Source organism: Topomyia yanbarensis, chromosome 1 (assembly GCF_030247195.1).
Source record: "Topomyia yanbarensis strain Yona2022 chromosome 1, ASM3024719v1, whole genome shotgun sequence".
Taxonomy (NCBI): Eukaryota; Metazoa; Arthropoda; class Insecta; order Diptera; family Culicidae; genus Topomyia; species Topomyia yanbarensis.
In genome coordinates, this window is record NC_080670.1 from 7531244 (window position 1) to 7551426 (window position 20183).

Consider the following 20183-nt stretch of genomic DNA (forward strand, 5'->3'; position numbering starts at 1 on the left):
CCGTGTTCCTTGACCCCAACAGTTTTAAGAAAAAAAAAAAGGTTTAGAACGTTATAAACGCTAGAAACAAGTTGGGCATGAAAGGGTTAACATACTTAGGGCCGATTTCTTCACCCTCGCTTAAATTTTAAACCAGGTTTACCAGTACGTTTAAACCTTACCTAAGCGGGGGGGGGGGGGGGGGTGGTTTAACGGTTTCAGCGTAAAAAAAACAATTCGCGATTTTTTTAGAACCTTGTGTGAAGCAAATTGATCAAAACTTTTGTACGTTATAGTGTAGCAATGCAATAACATGCTGTAATTTTTATATGCAAAAATATCGACTAATAACTCGGTGACGAAACTTTTAGACAGCGTCTCTGGTGAAAACGTGATTTGTGGTGTTACCTGCCATTCAAAAACTACTTAACCGATTGATTTCTTTCAAACTTAGCATACACATTCTATGATAAAAATACCTAATCTTTCTGTAGTTTTAAAGGTTGGAAATATATTTTGTTACATTTTAACCCTTAAATGCATGAAACTCGTTTTTCTTTGGTACTGATTTTTCGGTATGGATGCATGATCTTGTTGAGGATTTATATCACAGAATTCGGTATGTTGCCAAATGGCAACAGTATGCATTTAAGGGTTAAAAGCTGATCTCTTTCGATTTTTGTAATGAAAGAAAGAAAAATCCTCATTTATTGGGCTAATTAGTAGACAAGTTACCAGCGCATTTAAAATTGGAGCGACGTTCTAGAAATGAATTTGAGGACTTTTGTGGAATTCATGGTCGGCAATCGCTCGATTGGCGATTCTACGTTGAAACCGCTCGCAGATAGCGCTGGAAGGAAAGTGTTACTGATTTGATTCTGTTCTGTCATAGTGCATATATTTTCTGTAAACATTGGTAAAAAATGACTTTTAAACACCAAATTACCGATCAATTTGTTGATAATTGTTTATGAAAATGAAAGAAAACCATCATTTTATAAGATGATGAGTAAACATCTTGCGAAGAGTGTAAAACATAGTGGTTTCTAATATTATTCGTAGAGCTATATGCGCGCTGTTTCGAAATGGAATTTGTTGAGCACCGTAGCCGCCGCAACAGCATTTCCCGTTCGTCCTAAGTTAAGCTAAACCTTCATGAGATGGTGTAAATTCATGAAACTCTCCAGATCAGGCGAGGAAAGAATATATCCGGCTAATAGGAAAGTGTCAGCTTTGTATCATGCACAGCCGATCCTTCTCTCCGATAGTCTTCACTGAATCTCCTACGTAGCTCAAAATATGAAGGAGTTTGACATTGGTAGTGATTGGGTCTCGGTTTCGAGTTGGAACTTTATTTATGGAACGATTTTTTATAACCACAATAATACCCCGATTACATTTCGAAGAAATGTATGAGTGAAATAGTTGCAAATGGCTGTAATTTCAGAATAATTGCAAATAAAACAAAATTTCTTACTCGTTTCATTCATATTTTGGCAGTGGTAAGCTTTTTCCGAGAAGATAATGAAGATTTTGTTGTAAGCTACGACTCACTTACGGGTGAAAAAAAGCAAACTGTATCACTTTGCCAGTTCATGAGCTGAATCATAGGTGTCGCATGACTAATTTTGGCTTTGCCGCAAATCGCCAATCGGCTAGTCGAACCACGCTGTACAATGGCCGGTTCATTCAAAGAGAGAAAAAATAGCTGAGAGCAGTTCACTCGCACGCTGATGCACATGCTTGAAATACACCCCAACAACTGCTTTTGAAGGATTGTGATGTACTTAAATCGCAAAGAGTAGAAGAAAGATGGCTATTCATATAGGATCAAGGTATTTGTCTGATGTGTCTGAGCTAGTAAGGATGAAGATCGTGTAGAAATTCAATTCGATATGGTACAGTCGCGATTCGCTGGTTGATGACTTTTTTACTGACCCGCTGGTTGTCCAACTCAACATCCAACTAATCAACATCTTATGTCAAATTCACTTTGACAATCAAACTGACAAATAATTAGAGCAGAGCCGTCTTAAGCCCACTGGGGGCCCCTGAGCACAACTGAACTGAGGGGCCCCTATAATTCAACAGGTATAAATTTCTGTAGAGTAAGATGATCTAAAAATGATCCCCAGCATCAGGGAACCATCAACACCACTTTGAGATTTATTTAACTATGTGAAAGTATTAAAAATACTAGAGAAATCAAAATATATGGAGAAAAAATTTTATGGTTCCATCATTGTAATTGTCCAGGTACGGTCGAAAAACGGAAGATAATTTTGATAGATCTTAAAAAGATATTAGCATTTCTGACCAATTTGACAGAAATTGGCAAATGTCCTAAGACACTATATGCGGTTGTGGGAGTTCGAACTCAGGTGAGGTGCGTATAGAGTTGCGTTATTTGTTCCCCATATGATATAATCTGACCTTCATTGATCTAAGTCTAAGACGATGTTTGAAACTGAAGAGTGCCTCCGTCAATAATGAGGGATGATGGAGTAAGGCGGGTTAAACGTCAACATACAATGTCGACGATTCATTCAATAATTATCCTTACACTATGACAATCTAGGAAAAATATTTAGCAATATTTATTCAATAAAATCCCATTTATTAGTAGATGACGACTACGTGATTTACAAAAGTTACATTGATTCGTATAATGTTGTTCTCAATTTCTTACTGTTCCTGATATGATGCAGCTGGATAAAGTCAATTGCCAGCTTTATAAAAAAGCCACATTTTTTCAATCATTATTCAACTACATTTACAGATGACAATATTGAATATTGCAGCCATTGAAACCAATCGATTTTATGTCAAATCAAATTGTGCGATTAGAGGTTCATCCATTTTAGATATTCGCATTTTTCACCGCAGAAATAGAACGATTCTTTGAAATAGTGTCTCTTCCTGCAACAATTGTTGGTGAAGTAGATTTTTGTTACATATTCTGACAGAAGTTTTGTGCTTTCTTTTGTAGTAAACGGTTCTGAGAGGCAAAAATAGTAAACAAGTACATTATAAGCAATATTAGTATTTTCATATTTAACGAATTAGTATCTCAAAGACGGCGCCCTTAGTTAAGTGGCAAGTCTCTGGTGTCGGTGATAGGCACTCAGTACAGAGAGACCAAAGGAAAAAAAATAATAACAATAATTAGCTCTTTCACCTTTCGAAAGTACAAATATTCAATACCTTCATTGTTACTTAAACAAATAAACATAGCAAAACATCGAAATTACTCGAACCAATTAATATGAGCAACACAATTCATTTTAATAATTCATTACCACAACTTTTAGGAGATCATTTATAATCAGAGATGCAACCATCTACCAACGAAGCTCATTAAAGACGACAATCATATGCTATATCACTTAGACTGCAATATTATATAAAATGTAAACTCAAGCATAAATGAATAAAAAATTGAATTTAAAAACATCATTTCAATACCAGTCGAAATAGGAAACACATCGAATGCATGCTGCACAAATCCTCGACTACCTACGGAATACGTTCCATTTGAACCAGTATATTCTGATTCCTGATTCTGACGGCCTAAAATATTTTTGATAGGGCGGATTGTCGTACAAAAATAACATAATTGGTACTGTACCAGATTACGACGGCATAGTGGAGAATGCCTAATCTGGCCGCGAAAGTATATTGAGACCTAAAGATTCATTTTTAGAGGTTTTCATGTAGATTTGTCCACCCTGAATTCGCATCGGCAATTTTCCAACAGCTGTGTAGTCAGCAAATTTAGAAACTGAAATCTCAGCAAAGTGAGATTTGTTTGCTGAAATATTTTGCGAGTATCAGCTATCAAACGTCAATTTTACTGAGATCTCAAAAAATTGTTTACTGAGATCTCAGCTGTTTCGGCAAAAGATGCGGAAAAAGCTGAGATGCGGCAGAAAAAATGAAGTGTACAATCCCTAATGTAAAGAAGAAATGAAAATTTGACACATGCGCGGATCGCTTGCCAAACAAGGATTTTGTACCGAATTTCGACATCTTTCTATTCCATTTTCTGTACAGCTTTCTCGTAAAAATTTTGCCACCTTGTTGGTTGCTGCTCCTGGTTGGTGTCTTTCGAACTTTCTATATGTTGTAGAAAACATTTCATTGTTTTTGCTCAAAATGAATTGAAACTTGAATCGAAATGTTGGGCTGACGTTTGAATTGGTCCAATACCAGTCATGCAGTACCTCGTTTCCTGCCGCTACCATAACTTCGTTCGATTGTCTGATGCTCTTTAAATGTGACATGGCACATGGGTTAAGGTGCAATGTGCGAATACGAGCAACTGATCCATTATTACCCACACGCTATAGAGTTACAAACAATTGAATGCTACTATTTTTTTTGGTACAAAGCCTTCAGAATGATTCTAATTCACCCTAACTTGGGGGCCCCTAAAAGCCCGGGGCCCCTGGCCCTGGCCCAGTGTGCCCATGCGTAAAGACGGTACTGAATTAGAGATGTGAACTGATGCATTTATGTCTTTTTTTGGAGTCTGTGACGTCTGCCAGTCGGTCCAACCAGCGAATCACGACTGTACTCCGAAGTTTCTGGAATAAAATTCAGCAACAAGTAGATGTAATCTGTCATCGATGTATTCGACAACTCTCTCGCGAAGAGTCTGAAAATAAAATCCCAGCCTATAATATATTTAACTCAAAATATTTCCTACTCATTTGTCCGTAGATAAATTCCAGTAATTTAAAGACTTCGCTAATTTATTTCAAGACTTCTTCTCTGGGTCAACCATAAATTTTGTAAAGTTATGAACTCTAAATCTAAAAATAATCAGCCTTTTATATGTCAAGACGTTTAATATCTAGAATAATTTCCAACGACACAAGATATGTTATTTAACGATTTTTTCTAATAACCAAGTAAAATTGAATCATCTTTCACTTAGAAAAAAATCGAATTCCTACACCTATGAATCTGTTCCGAGCCAAATGTTTATTTAGTTTACCACCCCGAAAACTATCGCGAACCAACTATGCGCCCATTGAGAAGACACCGTTTTCCTGTATCGAATGCGTGCTTCATTTTCCATTCTGATTCGTGCTCTCCACTCATCAGTGATAATTCGTTGCCAAAATTCGTGAACCTTATTTCAACGGCACCGTTCCGTGCAAGAGTACAGGGACGCCTGGTTCGTTGAAATGATTTCGTGTACGCAGTTTCCTACCACCCCACAATCTGATGATGATGATGTTTTCAACACTGTGGTCTGGAAAATACATTTTCCGAAATCAGCTCACCGAGAGGTAAAAACCGCATTCCGGTGAATCTCTTCTTTATGCTTTGAATGCCAATACCGTAGCGGGTTGGTTTGATCTGTTAACAGGTGAAGCTCTGGAGTAGATAATGAATTTCCACTTATTCGGTGTGAATTTTCTGGTACAACCAAACTAATTTCGTTTCCGGTCTGCCTAAACCGATTTCCAAACTTTTAAAAAGAGATTTTTTTCGAAATGCTAGCTGGTTCCCGTTGGAATTCTGGCTTAAACACAACCTTCGAGTCGAAATCGAATGTTTTACTTAATTCATAAATCTGACAGAAACAGCCAAGATTCCGAACTGAATTCTGGCTGGTTTAAAATGCATACAGTAAAGTATTTCATCGCCGGTCAGGTCACACACAGACTGGCAGCACTTATTTAAATATACATACATACATAAATGTATTGCTTTGCCCCCACCCGGTCAAATAATCTGGAATTGAGTCATTAAATGAAGAATGAAATTCATCTTTTATTACATACATCGATAAAGCTTGTTTTGTGAAAAAAAAACTTAAGGCTGAAGAACGGTTATAAGCTGATTTTATACGAATATGTAAACTGGTCCCTGTTTGACACTTTCCATCATACTTGACAAGGGTTTCAACCTGAGTGCATAAAAGGAGAGTGACGACACTGTCAAAATTGGAACAATGATTATTTGTCAGTATCATTCCAAACGAGTCAAATCCATGTATTTTGAGAGGTCGTTTGTTCGTTTGGAATATTACTGACAGATAATCATGACAGTTGTCTTCACTCTCCTCACATACACTCTGGTTTCAACCAAATTAGTCGACATTTTTGACAACTAGGCTGTGCACGCCAGGGTGGCCAGATAGCATTCCTTAATATCGGTAGGGTCACTAAACGTTTATCGGTAGCTATCGGTAGGCCGATTATTGTCCCCAAAACGTAGTATTGATATAGAATTGTAAAATACGGACAACACAGATCTCAGACCAAACCCAACCCAAAAATTGAATGTTGAGTAGGATGTGTCCAAAATCAATAAAAATCGGTAGTTTTCGGCAGAAATAACAAAATATCGGTAGTTTTACCTTAGTCGTCTGTGAATCGGTAGGGAAGACCAAAATCGGTAAAACTACCGATAAATCGGTAGGTCTGGCCACCCTGGACAAAATCGACATAAATTCAAGTCAATTTATGTCGACTTGCTAATCGACTTCGTCAGCGCCCACTGAGACGTCCAAAAAATTGTTTCAAAATCGTTCAACACGGGTCCAACGATGGAACGGTTATTTGGACGATGTCAAAATTGGTCCAACGAATGTCCTTCATTGGACGATTTTGAAACCAACCGTTCTTAGAGGGCGTGAACAGCTTAATGAAGCCAAGTGCTTGAATGGAACACACAGAAAAAAATATTGGTAAAAGAGTGTTCCGCTCTTAGCTAAAAACAACCAAGGCCTACTATTAGGTTGAAAGTAAAACGTTTAAAATAATCAAGAATGATAATCAAAATAAAAGTTTTCCACTAGCTAGTGAAGAATAGTAATCAAAATAAAAGTTTTATTTTCAAACTAAGAGTATGCGTTGGTTGTTTTTTGCTGAGAGTGAAAAACATATATTTACTAACATTTTTTTTTCTGTGTGAAGGGTTAATTCAAGTTAAACCCCGACAAGAATGCTCGCATATGAAAGAATATTGATGTCCGTGCCCGGTACTGAATCGGATCAAATAGGTGTAAATAGTGCTCTAATCAGCACATGGTCTAAATACACAATTGGCATAGTCAAAATCTGCAACATTGAGACTAATTTCATATGTATCATCATACGAACCAGATCCCAGCTAGAGTGCGGAAAACAACAGCTGTTATAATTAAATCAGGATACAAGTGTTTCTCCAGCAACCTTCACCGGAAAAGGAAGCTGAAAATCTGTTTCTGCTCCCACGGCAGCGCACTATAAACAAGACACTCGTATTAAAGTGCAATTGAAAACTTTCTCTACAGCCTTCCAACGAATGGAACGAATAGACAGTGCTTAGGGACATCTCCCGTAGCCACTGCCACCGCCCCAACGCCGGAAGGCAGCCAGGAAACGATCCACGAAAATCCACACACGCACGCCGGGTGCAGCAATGGTGAAAAAAACCAAAGCGGAGGAGAAAACTTCAAAACATGCAAAACTTTTCGCTTGTAGGACGATTTCTTCTTCCGTTCTGTTTCGTCCAGCGACCGGAGAAGTGGGAAAATAGCTCGTTTAGCTGACAATATTTATTTTGGCTAGTTTAAAAGTGGACTATCGTCTACGTAAGAGATAAACTACGATGCAACTGATAAATAGAAGGAGTTAACCGTCGCCTTCCTTGAGCCCTATCCTTTTGCTGGGTTATCTGTCAAAGCTGCTAACCCCTGTGGCCGAAACATTAAACAAAAAAAAATGTTTACATTTTCGTAGAAAATCAAAAGCCGTTCTGAAGTTTTAAGGGTTATATATATATATATATATATATATATATATATATATATATATATATATATATATATATATATATATATATATATATATATATATATATATATATATATATATATATATATATATATATATATATATATATATATATATATATATATATATATATATATATATATATATATATATATATATATATATATATATATATATATATATATATCTTATTGATAAGAATTTATGTGGATTTTGCTTGAACCTGAAACTGAGGCAGGTTCTAACCCTGACAGCGGTTCATGCATGTTGACAGCAGTTGGGATTAGAACCTGACTGTTTTCCTTCAAACATGTGATAGTTGAGCCCTATCTATATATGCAATATTGCTTGTGGCACTAAAAACTGGATTCTAACCGCACAGCCCACTTACCATTCTTCTTATAAATTCTTGTCATAGACTGGTTAGTTCGACTGGTCTGTCTGTGAAAGTATCAACTCTATCACTTGAAATACATGTGTTTGGACAGCTCGCAGTTTTGAGATCACTCGCACTTTTAAAGTGCGGAGTCCAGGTTGGTGGGAAGTGGGCAATAAAAGAAAAAATTTATTCTTCATTTAACGCCCCCATTATAGACAGCATTCTGAAGATTTATTAGTTGGATTTTTATTTCATTCAGAAAGCTGACCACTATGTATGTAATATTGAAAAGAATTTGGTGCTTCATTAATTGATCCTGTAGTGTATAATTAAACATTCCATATCTCGACAAACATATGATTACGGCCTAAAAGCCAACTGTCAAAATCCACTTTGAATGGAATACGCGCCAATCAGAGATGTTTATAGTAACCGAAAGAAAAATATTTTTTCTTTCATAAACTGTTGTGAACTGTGTTCTGCTAGTAACGGTTTGTCCGGAATTTCCATTCAAAGTGGATTTTGACAGTTGGCTTTTAGGCCGTAATCATATGTTTGTCGAGATATATACTGCTTTTTATCAGTACTGCCGTTACCATTTTTAGCAATATTAGGTTTGTTCCAGTACACGGAAGTCACTCCGGAGTAAACAGGAGCAAAAAATCTTTGCTCCTTTTTACTCCGGTTTGCTACCAGAAGAAGAAAAAAGAGAAGAAGAGAGTACAGGAACGATTTTCTCCGGAGTACTTCCAGTTTCTCCTGGTACTGGAACAGACCTATTTATAACGGCTCATTCGAAAGAGTGAATAAATTTTCCGAGCCACCCTGTGCTTACCAGCTCTATCTTCTGTACCGACACAGCGTTTGACAGTTTAATTCCTTTGTGGTGCTCCGACTCCGACAGCTTCAAAAACAACAAGCTCATCGCTGTCAATTTGTTGTCATCGTTCGCACATAACCTCTGCCAGTGCTGTTTCGTTTTTCTTTTGCTTTGCTGCTGCGAAAATAATTTCAATAAAATCTAACGAAATCAAACCTTATCCTCGTTAATCGTTCGTAACTAGTTAGAACAAAGAGACAGCAAACATGTCCCGTGGAAGCAGCGCTGGTTTCGATCGTCACATTACGATTTTCTCGCCGGAAGGTCGTCTCTATCAAGTTGGTAAGTATCCTGCTTTTCTCTGCGCTGGTTCGAGTGACAAAGCAAATTTTCCCATTCGCTAGAGTATGCATTTAAAGCCATCAACCAGGAGGGACTGACCTCGGTTGCTCTCAAAGGGAAGGATGTAGCTGTGGTGGCCACTCAGAAGAAAATTCCCGATAAGCTGATCGATCCGAAAACGGTGACGCATCTGTACCGGATCACCCGGAATGTGGGCTGTGTAATGACTGGCCGGATTGCCGATTCGAAATCACAGGTGCAGAGGGCCCGGTATGAAGCGGCCAATTGGCGCTACAAGTACGGCTACGATATGCCGGTGGATGTGCTCTGTCGAAGGATGGCCGATATTTCGCAGGTTTACACACAGAACGCCGAGATGCGACCGCTGGGTTGCAGTATGTTTTTTATTGATCAAAAATCGAATAAGAAATAATGTTGGTTGTTGTTTCAGGCATGGTTCTTATCGCATTCGACGACGAGAATGGTCCCTGTGTGTACAAGACGGACCCGGCCGGGTACTACTGCGGATATCGTGCTGTTTCCGTTGGAGTCAAACAAACGGAAGCCAACAGTTATCTGGAGAAAAAATTGAAGAAAAAACCCAATTTTAACGAGGAGGAAGCAATCCAGCTTGCTATCACCTGCCTCTCAACGGTGTTGGCGGTAGACTTCAAACCGTCAGAAATCGAACTGGGTCTAGTTACAAGAGAAAATCCAGAATTTCGCATGATGACCGAGGAAGAGATTGAAGTTCATCTAACTGCTATCGCCGAAAAAGATTAAACATCCCGCTTAAGTTTCAAATTCGATTTATTTCAAATACGCATTCGTTCTTACTCTAGAAAGAAACATTAATCTAAAATTATTCCACTCCAAACTGTTTGAATAGTTTATTTTCCGACAGCCGTGGCCTGAGGATTTCGCAGAACCAAAATAACCGAATCCCCGCGGAGAAACATCTTCGAAATGAACCGATCCTTGTTAACCGGTTTGACTTTTTTCTTGCCCTTTCCAGTTCGTGGTACCTCTGTCCACATCTCCTTGACGTTCTCCAGAACCATGTTGCAATGGCGATCGAAAGCCTTAACCCGACCGAGCAGTTTTTTATTGTTGCGGCAGTTGATCAGTACCTGAGTGTTGTTTTTCACCGACTGGGTCAGCACCGACAGCGGTCCAGTGTTGAATTCTTCCTCCTCCTGGCGGGCCAGTTCCTCCGGAGTCAGCTCGGATTTCGGCTTAGCGAGTGCCCTATATGCACAAAAAGTTTGGTTAGACGAATGTGATATCCAGTTCATAAGGGATTTGTGGAAAACTTACATAGTTGGTAGTGATTGTTAAAAATTCCTGAATTTTGCGAAGAAGCTGTTAACGAAATGACGATTTATATTCGCGATAAACGTGTTATTTCTCCAAAATGTTTATAAAGCAAAGCAAGCGGTTTCGTTCGGCAAAAGACGCTGATAATCGTCAGATGTCAAAATAATGGGACTGTGCAATTTGTCGGAGTTCCACTTCTTTGATATCACGCTTGACGGCGCCGATGGTTGGGTGGTTAGCGTGACCGCCACCCACCCCAGTTGGTCTGGGTTCAATCCCAGTCGAGGTCGTTGAGATTTTTCAGAGGTGAGAAAAATCTGAGGTCACGCCTTCCTTCGGAAGGGAAGTAAAGCCGTTGGTCCCCGGTCCATGAGTTGATGGGTCGATATCCAATCCAGATAGTGGGAGTGTCACCTCTCTGGCGTCGGTGTTTGGCCTCGTAGCGGAAATAGGCCGACGGAAAATAAACAGAATTGGAAGAAGAAGAAGAATATCACGCTTGGTATTTGAAAAGGGCAAATAAGCCAAAATTTGTTCTTGGCTAGTAATCAGTGTTGCCAGATAGTTTTATATGACATTCACAACTTCTAATGAAAAAGGAAGCAAAAAGGTAGGTAGCAAATATTTATCTTTTTTATGCATGCAAATGGTTAATCTTTATTCATGTAAACGAATTATTGTATTTTTAACTTTCCTGGTGTCCTTCGGCGTTTTTGTATATCTTCAGTTATAGCGTAGCAATCAAGTATATACAGGTATGGCGAAGATGGCACTATATATACTCATTGATAGCGTAGTGCATTGTATGCAACCGAGAGAAATCCGAGATGGCCAATATGAACTAGTCCCGAAGCAAAGATTCCGTTCACCTCAACGTTCGCGGGTGTTGTAATCGCTCGCAAAATTCAATCTGCCAATTTGACTAACCAGAGATCGATTGAAGAGTGGTTCTGGGTCAACCTCTTCTGCTGCTGACGCAACGTGTGATTGTGATTGCACAGAACCGACGACGATTGTCAATTTATGGAGCGATTTGACGGACGCTGTTGAATTGGCTCATTCTTTATTTGCAGTAGCTTACCCAATACCCATCAAAGATAAGGCCTGCCCCTAACCATCATCGACATTCGCCTTCGATCGAGCAAAGATTAGAATCTATTGCGCACTTCCCACCAACCTGGACTACGCACTTTCAAAGTGCGAGTGATCTCAAAACTGCGAGCTGTCAAAACATAGATGATACTTTCATAGACAGACAGACGAACTAACCAGTCTATGACAATAATTTAAAAGAATCTCGTACTGGATTGGGAACCCAAATAACGAACAGCGGATTCCAAAATCCAGAAACGAAAGCAACTACGAGGAAAATCTTTCATTACCGTCGTAACAGAAATAGAGAAGCTAGACCAAGACCGAATGTTATCCTAAGCACTTTCGAGGAGAAGAAAAAAAATTTGGTCGTCGAAAACAATATGAAGTCAATTATCACGGTCCTAGTTTTCACTAGTGGTCTATCCCCCATATGCTTGTTCATATGTCAGTGGCGCCATAATTTCAAAAGCGGCCACAGTCCCAACTACAAATATATTTAAACTGACCGTTAAAGTGGGCGAAGCATTATTTTGGAGTGTTATGTCTGTGTTAAAACCTTCAAGTTCATTAGATATATAAGACTGCATTTGACGTTAAGTTATTTTGTATCTGTGAGTCCTGCTCAAGGTAAAAATATGCAGGATAGATATCAGAATAGTATCTGCCACCATGTTGTTCAAATTTGACAACAGCAGATGATAAAAAAGCCATAAAAACATGCATCTAAGTTTCTATTTACTAAGGACCGATTTCTTCACCCTCGCTAAACTTCTAAAGCCAATTTAACACATCCCCAGTAATTCTGGTTTGAACGTTAAGCGAGAGTGAAGAAATCGGCCTCAAATGGTATAAAAATTCGAGGTAAAATAATTGTCAAAAAATCGTAGACAATCCAGAAGCACAACGGGATGTCGTTATACCGTTAACACAATTCAATGAAGTTTGGCAATCGACATCACCATACTAATAATACAGGATGCTACGAAAAATATATAATCGGAAATTAATTGTTTCATTTTCTTTATTCCATCAAATTCGAGTGTACAAGGTAAATATAGAGTTAAATAGTTTTAAGTAAATGAAATAAATTGCTTAAAAACTACTGATATTAGATTTTGCTCGGGTCTGAAATTGATGTCGGAGTTCAATATGTCACATGCACAATAATCTTGCAACACTGCAATTTCATTCAAAAACGACGCCTAATGTTTCTTCAGCTGCATTTTCCCGTTGATAGTGCGAATAGAGGAGTTATTGTATTAAATGATTTTAATTCAACAAAAATGACTCATTTAAACGTGAAATGAATTTGTAAAGTGATTGTCATTTATGAAGTGAGCTAACGTGCGAAGAATCCTTCCGAAAAGGTCCTATAAGAAAGTTGAATGTTTCTGCCATTATATAGATCATCGATCAGGTAAGCTTCTAAAACACATCCAAAACCACATTCAATTTCCGATCCGTTGACGGTAACCACGGTTATAGAACGGAAGATCGCCTTCGGTCAATTGTTTTATTTTACATTTTTCCAGCGCTACACTGGGTACCAAATGGCAGTTTGATCGCCTGAGAAAAAAAAGATCACAATTAGATTTTCTCGTGAAATATATCTGACTACGGTGAGAATACTTGTGAATTGGTTTAGCCGACTGACTCCAAGGCCAGGATAGTTCCATTTTGGTAACTCGTTCCAATTTTTCCTGCTTCAGTCGTTCCTCTTCGTCAGTTTTTTGCTCTTCTTCATCCTCATCGCACTCTGATTCCTCTCGAGGATAATACTCGTATTCGAAATCCCTCGGAGGAACTACATCCAGCACCTGTGATTCGTCGAACAGTTTCTCCAAACAATCTGCCAAATATTCGTCTTCCTGATCCGATTCCTGTTCTTCCACTTCCTCTGGAATGGTTTCACGCACTGAACTGCTTCGTAGCGATGCTGGTAGTTCTCTTTGCAGTTCCGGTGGAGCAAACTTTGCGAGTGTTTTCGTTAGATAGCACAAAGTTGCCTGGATCTGCATCGGAATGATGCTGATTTCGTTCAGCTGCTTCTGCATCTGCCGAAGCTGCTCTTCAACTGCGGACGCGTTAGTGTACTCGCAAGATTCGCACGACGGAGAACGGGTGGGTTCCGGTGAACGTTTCGGACTTCCTGTTACCGAGCGGGAGGGGGTTTCTGAAATTGGTTCAATGTTTAACTGGTTAGTTTACGGAGTCGGTGTGCTTATGTCAAACGGAGGGTCACTTGGCACTTCCTTAACCACCAACCTGTCCCAAACTATTGACTGATCAAACTGTTGAGTGTATTTTAAGGAGTAGTCAATAATATTTGAATTTTCGGATATTGTCAACAAAACGAAAATTAATTTTTAAAACAAGCACGATTTATTCGTAAACATTTCGGTAAAACTCCTGTTAGCCACAGTTCTTTCAAACAAAGATCCACAAGTAACATCGAATAAGTATAAACTGATTCGAAAACATTGAAGAAAACTATTATTTATAACAGTATGTCGGCTAAAGAACCTTCCAGAATCGTAGTCCGGACAACAGAAATCGTGTTTTCGTTTCCTATTCCTACTTGTAAAAGTTTATTTCAGTGTATGTATGTATAAAATGAGCCTTTAGTTTCTTTTGTAGTGTAAGTGTCAATGTAACATTTCAATAACAATAGAACGTACAGACTAACGAACATTTCGGCGCATGATACACAGAAGACGTTCGAGAAAATAATAAAACAATCCACTGCCTAGGCCGGCAACGATGCGGACAAATCTTGCGACACCGAATCATCATCCGTAGTGGTGCTTTCGGTACGCTTCCGGACAACCGTCTTTTTCTTGCCCTTCTTTCCCTTCCGTTTCGGTTTCGGGGGCGGCTTCGGTGGTTCATCTTCGTCGTCCTCATTTTTCTTCGAACCGGTCGGCAGCGAAAGCATCATGTTTTCGATGTGCTTCTTGCGTTCCTCCGGCTTTCCGACCGTCTCCGTTAGCAGCCGACGAATGTTGGCGATCAGCCGCTGGTGAGGAGCATCCTTGCCATAAACGTCCGGTGGAATCGGAGGCGGCGGCTGCTGCCAAACGATCGGATGCCACACCTTACGTTCCGGCGGCTGAATCCAGTCAGCTGGTATTGTCGGGGCAGATAAGTAGCAGCAGACACATACAAAACAAAGAAAACAGCTGCTGTTAGTTCGGTTTGAGTGGTCGAAGGAAAATATTAGCTTACAACATACCACGTCCTGCATCTGGTTTGTGCTTGGGGGCAGAGGGATTGTTAGTAACATCGGCTTTGCTGGCATCGTCTGTACCTGCGAACTTGACCGCACGTGTCTCCTTCGGTTTGTTGGGGTTCTTTGCAGCTTCCTCATCGTCCCTGGAGTATTTTCATAATGATGGATGGAAATAGAAACATTTTATTATTTCGTCTTTTTCTTTTTTTCAGTTCAACTAAGGAATTTAAACGACATTCGAAAACAGTGGACGCAAACACACATGGCACATCGATTCACTCGAGCAGTTCGGATTCAGGTGAGTACATGGTTGGCATGCACTAAGAACGATTTTTTAAAATATATCCTAAACTGTTTAAGCTAAACTATGTTTACCTACAATAAACTAATTCACAAGAACGCCGTCAATGGTTGACGTGAAAAGAAAAAATGTGTTCTGAAGGTTCATGAAGTCTTATTAGTAAAAATATAAATCGTCTTTCTTATGGTTTAGATATTACACCAAATAGATTGTTAAGTAACATTAACACGATCGAGAGCATCAATGAAACATCGAATTGACCTTATGACAATGTAAGTTTTGTTCAGACAGCAATATTAATATTTTAAAAGTGCATCTCCTTGAACGTTAGCGATCACAAATCGCCCAACGAACCTCATCTCAAGATATATATTTACATCTGGCAAAAGTTAGCTATATCGGTTGCAGTTTGAGCAAATATCAAATGATTTATGACTTACAGCAAAGCCAGCGTTTCACGAGCATGATCATTTCGCAATATAAATCTCGTGGCAATTTCAAAATAGCATCCAAGAGTCTCGGTCGATTCACTGTTCAAATGCCTTTTTTCTAAAAAATGGTTTTCCCGAGCTTTTTCTGCCACCGGCCGAACACCGTCTCATCTAATTTTGTTATCGTTGGTCAGAGTGACGCAGTGGTGAAAAGCGAACGTGAAAACAATTCTATTTTGGCACAATGTGACGTTAACATATTCAGCTGATGTTCGGTGATGGGAGGAGTGAAATCAAACCGACACTTCTGGGGATTTCAACCTCTAGGTCATGTATGAATGATTTTACCAGTCAGGCGTTTGACGAAACATGCAAGCACTTCATGAATGGTGGTGTCACACAATCCAATGGACAGGTGTGTTACTACTCTCGGTGCTTGGTTTGCATTGGATATGCCTATTCCGTTTCACTGACTGACGATGACGTGCCATACTGTCTGCTACGTCTACCTGTTGCGTATGTTGCCAAACGGAATTTAGCTCTAAGGTATGTTTTGTTTATTCACTTCTTGGATTTGTCTGTTACCGGAAGAATCAGACCCCATTGTGTTTGGTGAATCAGACGTTCTCGTTTCTGTTTCCAGATTTCGGTTCTTATCCTGAGCGAGGTAAGATCCATCGTTTATTCACGTCTCATGACATGATAAATACCGTTGTATGTGTGACTAAAGATAACTTTTATGCGTATTATACATTATCACTCGTAGATAGAGATCGATAGGGATCTTTAGGAGTACGCAGATTATTAAATTTTGTGAAGAGAATTATTGTTGCCTACTTTTGTTTCTAATATCGTGGTATAATGATTTATCCAGAAGCCATGAGATTCAAACAAAAATAAGTGCTTCATTAGAACTAATGTAGTTTGCAAATGTCACGTCAGATTGCAATCAGATATCGGCTTGCCAAAGTATCAGATTATATATGTGGGTGACGTGTCGCATTTCCCATCGCATCGGGCAGGTACAACATTTTATTTTTTTGTTTTTGTTGAAAAATCAGATAAAATTGTGCTTGCAAGGTCGCCCACTTTCAATATGAAAATATTATAACAATCTATTATTGCATATCAAACATATTAAAATGACGATACGTCACGCCAACCACCTTTGCAGGCATAATTATATCCTTTAAATAAGAACATCTGGAGATATAATAAACTAACTATACTAGAGCTGGAAAATTAATAAATTACCATTCAAAGTTGTAAAATTATGATACCTAGCAATAATAAACTAAATAACAAAGTTTTTTTTTATCGTTTTGATCATTATTAGTACCCATTACCTGTGCTCAAGATTCTTGACAAATTAAGGGTATTATTTTTCTTGTGAATGCATCACATGGACACTTAGCAGGCACAAATAAAACACCGCGTTTCGCGAATTGAGGCCAATGAGTACAAATTTTCGAAACACATTCGTTCATGCACAATCACATCATGACTTTGTTCCACTTCAGTATTATCAATTTTTCGCCGAAACTCGATATAAAAGGTTAAAAATAAACTGAGCAGCACATCCTCGCGAGACGAAAGAAAAAAAAACAATTTTCATTACCCGCACACAAAACCCTTGACGGTACAACTAGTGCCACACATTTTGCTTTTTCCATGCAATAACCACACCAAAACCGGATAAAACTCCATGCTAAACACGCCACTCGCTTACTTGGCCACCACCAGTTGCAGCTGCTCGCCAGCCTGCTGTATGACGGATTCGGCCGTCTTTAGTCGCATGGCCGATGCATCCGCACCGTTGATCGTGATGATCTGATCGCCCAGAGCGAGACCCGCCTTGGCCGCCGGGCTGTTCTCCTTGACCTGGTCCGGAATAAGAAACCGTTCGCGGATGACCCGCACCGTTAGATCGTCCGTATCGAACGGGATAATGTTCCGCTTGAAGCGGGGCCGCTTGTAGTAGTCGGGAGCATCGTCGCGTTTTCTCGAAACGGGGTGCTGTTCGCCGCCGGTGGAGTTGCCTTCCGTGGCAAGCTGTGGTTCTTCCAGTGCCATGGACAATTTAGCGCGACCGACCGAGCTATTGATGGTGTGTCCGGTCAAACAATAGACACTAGACTGAAGCCGTTCGCTCGGGCACAGTATCAGTCGAGTCTGAGTTGTTTTACTTTTTAAATTTTTCTTTTTGTGTGTTGGGTTATTGATATTTTTAAAATTTGTTCTCAAGCCTACGTACTCAGGCAATCGAAGATGAGAAAGGGATTTGTTCTCTCTTATAGTGAGGCGAAAACATTTTTTTTTCATTTTCAACACGTCAAAGCAATGGCGTAATTATAAACTCAATATCATCAAGAGAAGAGCAACTAGAAATCAGGAATTTTAATTCAATGCTGTTATAATCTTTTACAGTTATGCTACCCTTTTGAATCAGTCGTATTTTCGCACCAAAGGAAAGTTTATTGCTTTTGTTTGGATTGTTGGTGGGAATTTGAAATTGGAACTACCTTAGCAATTTCCCGCAGTGTTTTTAATCCAGTGCGGTGAAGAGCTTTAGATTTTCTCGCAGGCCTTTTGAACTACTTGTGAGTTTAACTTACCTACTGTTTGTTTTTGTGCTGTAATTTTTCCAACCCTTCTAATTCTACTTACTCATTTCATTCTACCCAGGAAAATGATGGGAAGGCACGGCAAGGCACAAATCTAAGTGGCCGTAGTCTAGTCTCAGTCGTTTTATTTTAAAATATGTGTTAATCTGTAGAATGTATGTTGATTAGCAGTTTGTGAATAAATGAGAAAGAAATACTTAATCGATTTGGTGGATACAAGTTTGATAATTTTGGAAAACTGCTTCGTCCGATTCGATTTGAATATTGAGTGTCTCGAAACAGTTTCACACAGCAATTTCAAGAAAAGCAATTCTAATTCTAGCAATAGGCATCTAATCTGAAGCGCCTCCAATCGTATAATAACTGCAATGGTTATTACATTGAAATTGTAACCGAATCCAAAATATGTTGTAAATCAAAGTCGCGAGATCACTATACAATTACGTCGCACGTTATGGTACAGCCTGAACGACTGTTACCCACATCAACTGCCTGTAATTTTTGTTTGAGTTGTCTTTCGACAGACCATAATTTATCCATTTCGCCAAACCTAATTTTAAACCACATAAACAATGTCTCCGCTATTTAGGATCATTTTTGCGATAACCAACTAACCTCACGAGCCAATGCCAAGCTTGTGGTGACGGCATCATAATTTTCTCCGAGACATACCATCCTCTTCGTAGTCAATTACCTCGAGAATGTGCTGAAATAATGAGTGGAATAAAATTCAATTTCGTTTTCTCATTCATCGTTGATCTCATATTTTTCCTTCATTTTTTGAATTGCTCTCAGATACTTGTTCTTTTGACTGACATAATTCGGATAGAAAATTTTGAATTTAATAGCTGCTACTATCATTAGTTATAAACCTTCTATGTAGTCTTCGAATACAACAACAATTTGCCAACATCTCTAGCGCAAAGCGCCTGCGTGAAAGCTATCTTTCATGCAACAAATTGAATACAAGTTCTACCCCAACCAAACCTGTTGCATCCTAGGTTATGTGATCAACTTCGCGCACTCATCGCGATCGGCATCACAAAACATGTAAGTGCGTAGCGAATGCATTCTGCCGGCAATGACGTCCGGATCGCTCAGCAGTTATGCTGCAACTGCTAATACAGCAAGAGCCGGCGTTCTATTTTTACCATCATTCGATCGTCTAGTTCCACGTGAAGGCAGGCATCACCTACCAGTCTACCAGCTGACGGCGGACGTTCCCCATTCCAAGCTGCAGCAAATGATGCTCCCGAACTTTTTTCTGCCGTGCACCGCTCTAGCTCACCTGAAATATAGTGATCGGCATTTCAAAATCCGCGCCACCGGTAATGCGGAAACCGAGCGGATTTTCACCGGTTCCATTTCCATCCGCACCTCCACCTGTTCTACCGTTTCTACTGTTGGACGCGATCGTTAGCACTGGAATATTGCGTTTTTCAATCACAAACTCCGGCATTATTCTACTTTTCTGTTTCGATACACGGGTGGATAATTTCAGTTACGTATTCGTCCTAGTTAACGATCGGTTGATGATTTTGAGTAATTCCAATTCTTTGTCAATTCACAACAGCACTGCTAAGAAGCACACGCACAGAGAGAAGAGCTTCACTACACTCCAGTTTCTGGAAGCGATCTCCCGACAATATAATCAAAAGAAAACAATCCGACTCACGAAACGGCAGGTACGTGTCAACGGGTCCACTGGTCAAGATAATCTGAACTAAAAGTAAAAGTACAGTTTGAGAGCCTGTGCATCGCACCCAGCAAAAACGAGGACAACGTGTTCCCTCGTGTCTCAGGTCGTGTTCGATCGATCGATAAATTTAGAACTGCACTACTCTCTTTGTCTCTTCGTCTTCTGGGAGTTTGG

The 20183-nt window shown here is 39.4% G+C and overlaps 4 protein-coding genes across 5 annotated transcripts; 1 reads left to right on the forward strand and 3 right to left on the reverse strand.

Moving 5' to 3' along the window:
• Window positions 1-9090: 9090 nt before the first annotated feature.
• On the forward strand, window positions 9091-10190 carry LOC131676757 (proteasome subunit alpha type-6-like). Its single transcript, XM_058956048.1, has 3 exons — window positions 9091-9313; window positions 9376-9708; window positions 9765-10190. The coding sequence occupies exons 1-3, from the start codon at window positions 9238-9240 to the stop codon at window positions 10094-10096; spliced, it is 741 nt and encodes a 246-aa protein (XP_058812031.1). The 5' UTR covers window positions 9091-9237; the 3' UTR covers window positions 10097-10190.
• On the reverse strand, window positions 10106-11108 carry LOC131676758 (probable small nuclear ribonucleoprotein Sm D2). Its single transcript, XM_058956049.1, has 2 exons — window positions 10631-11108; window positions 10106-10561 (listed from the first exon to the last, which is right to left on the reverse strand). Coding segments are annotated over exons 1-2 (360 nt in total). The 5' UTR covers window positions 10633-11108; the 3' UTR covers window positions 10106-10203.
• Window positions 11109-13173: 2065 nt separating this feature from the next.
• On the reverse strand, window positions 13174-14427 carry LOC131693439 (uncharacterized). The gene is made up of 3 exons (XM_058981245.1): window positions 14412-14427; window positions 13355-13898; window positions 13174-13291 (listed from the first exon to the last, which is right to left on the reverse strand). The coding sequence occupies exons 1-3, from the start codon at window positions 14425-14427 to the stop codon at window positions 13174-13176; spliced, it is 678 nt and encodes a 225-aa protein (XP_058837228.1).
• LOC131676759 (PDZ and LIM domain protein 7-like) lies at window positions 14085-20033 on the reverse strand. Of its 2 annotated transcripts, XM_058956051.1 has the most exons (4): window positions 19599-20033; window positions 17416-17567; window positions 14958-15097; window positions 14085-14848 (listed from the first exon to the last, which is right to left on the reverse strand). In XM_058956051.1, the coding sequence occupies exons 1-4, from the start codon at window positions 19767-19769 to the stop codon at window positions 14472-14474; spliced, it is 840 nt and encodes a 279-aa protein (XP_058812034.1). In that variant the 5' UTR covers window positions 19770-20033; the 3' UTR covers window positions 14085-14471. The 2 variants fall into 2 exon arrangements, with proteins under 2 accessions (XP_058812034.1, XP_058812033.1); XM_058956050.1 differs by lacking the exon at window positions 19599-20033 and having other exon boundaries at window positions 17416-17856.
• Between the last annotated feature and the right edge of the window lie 150 nt (window positions 20034-20183).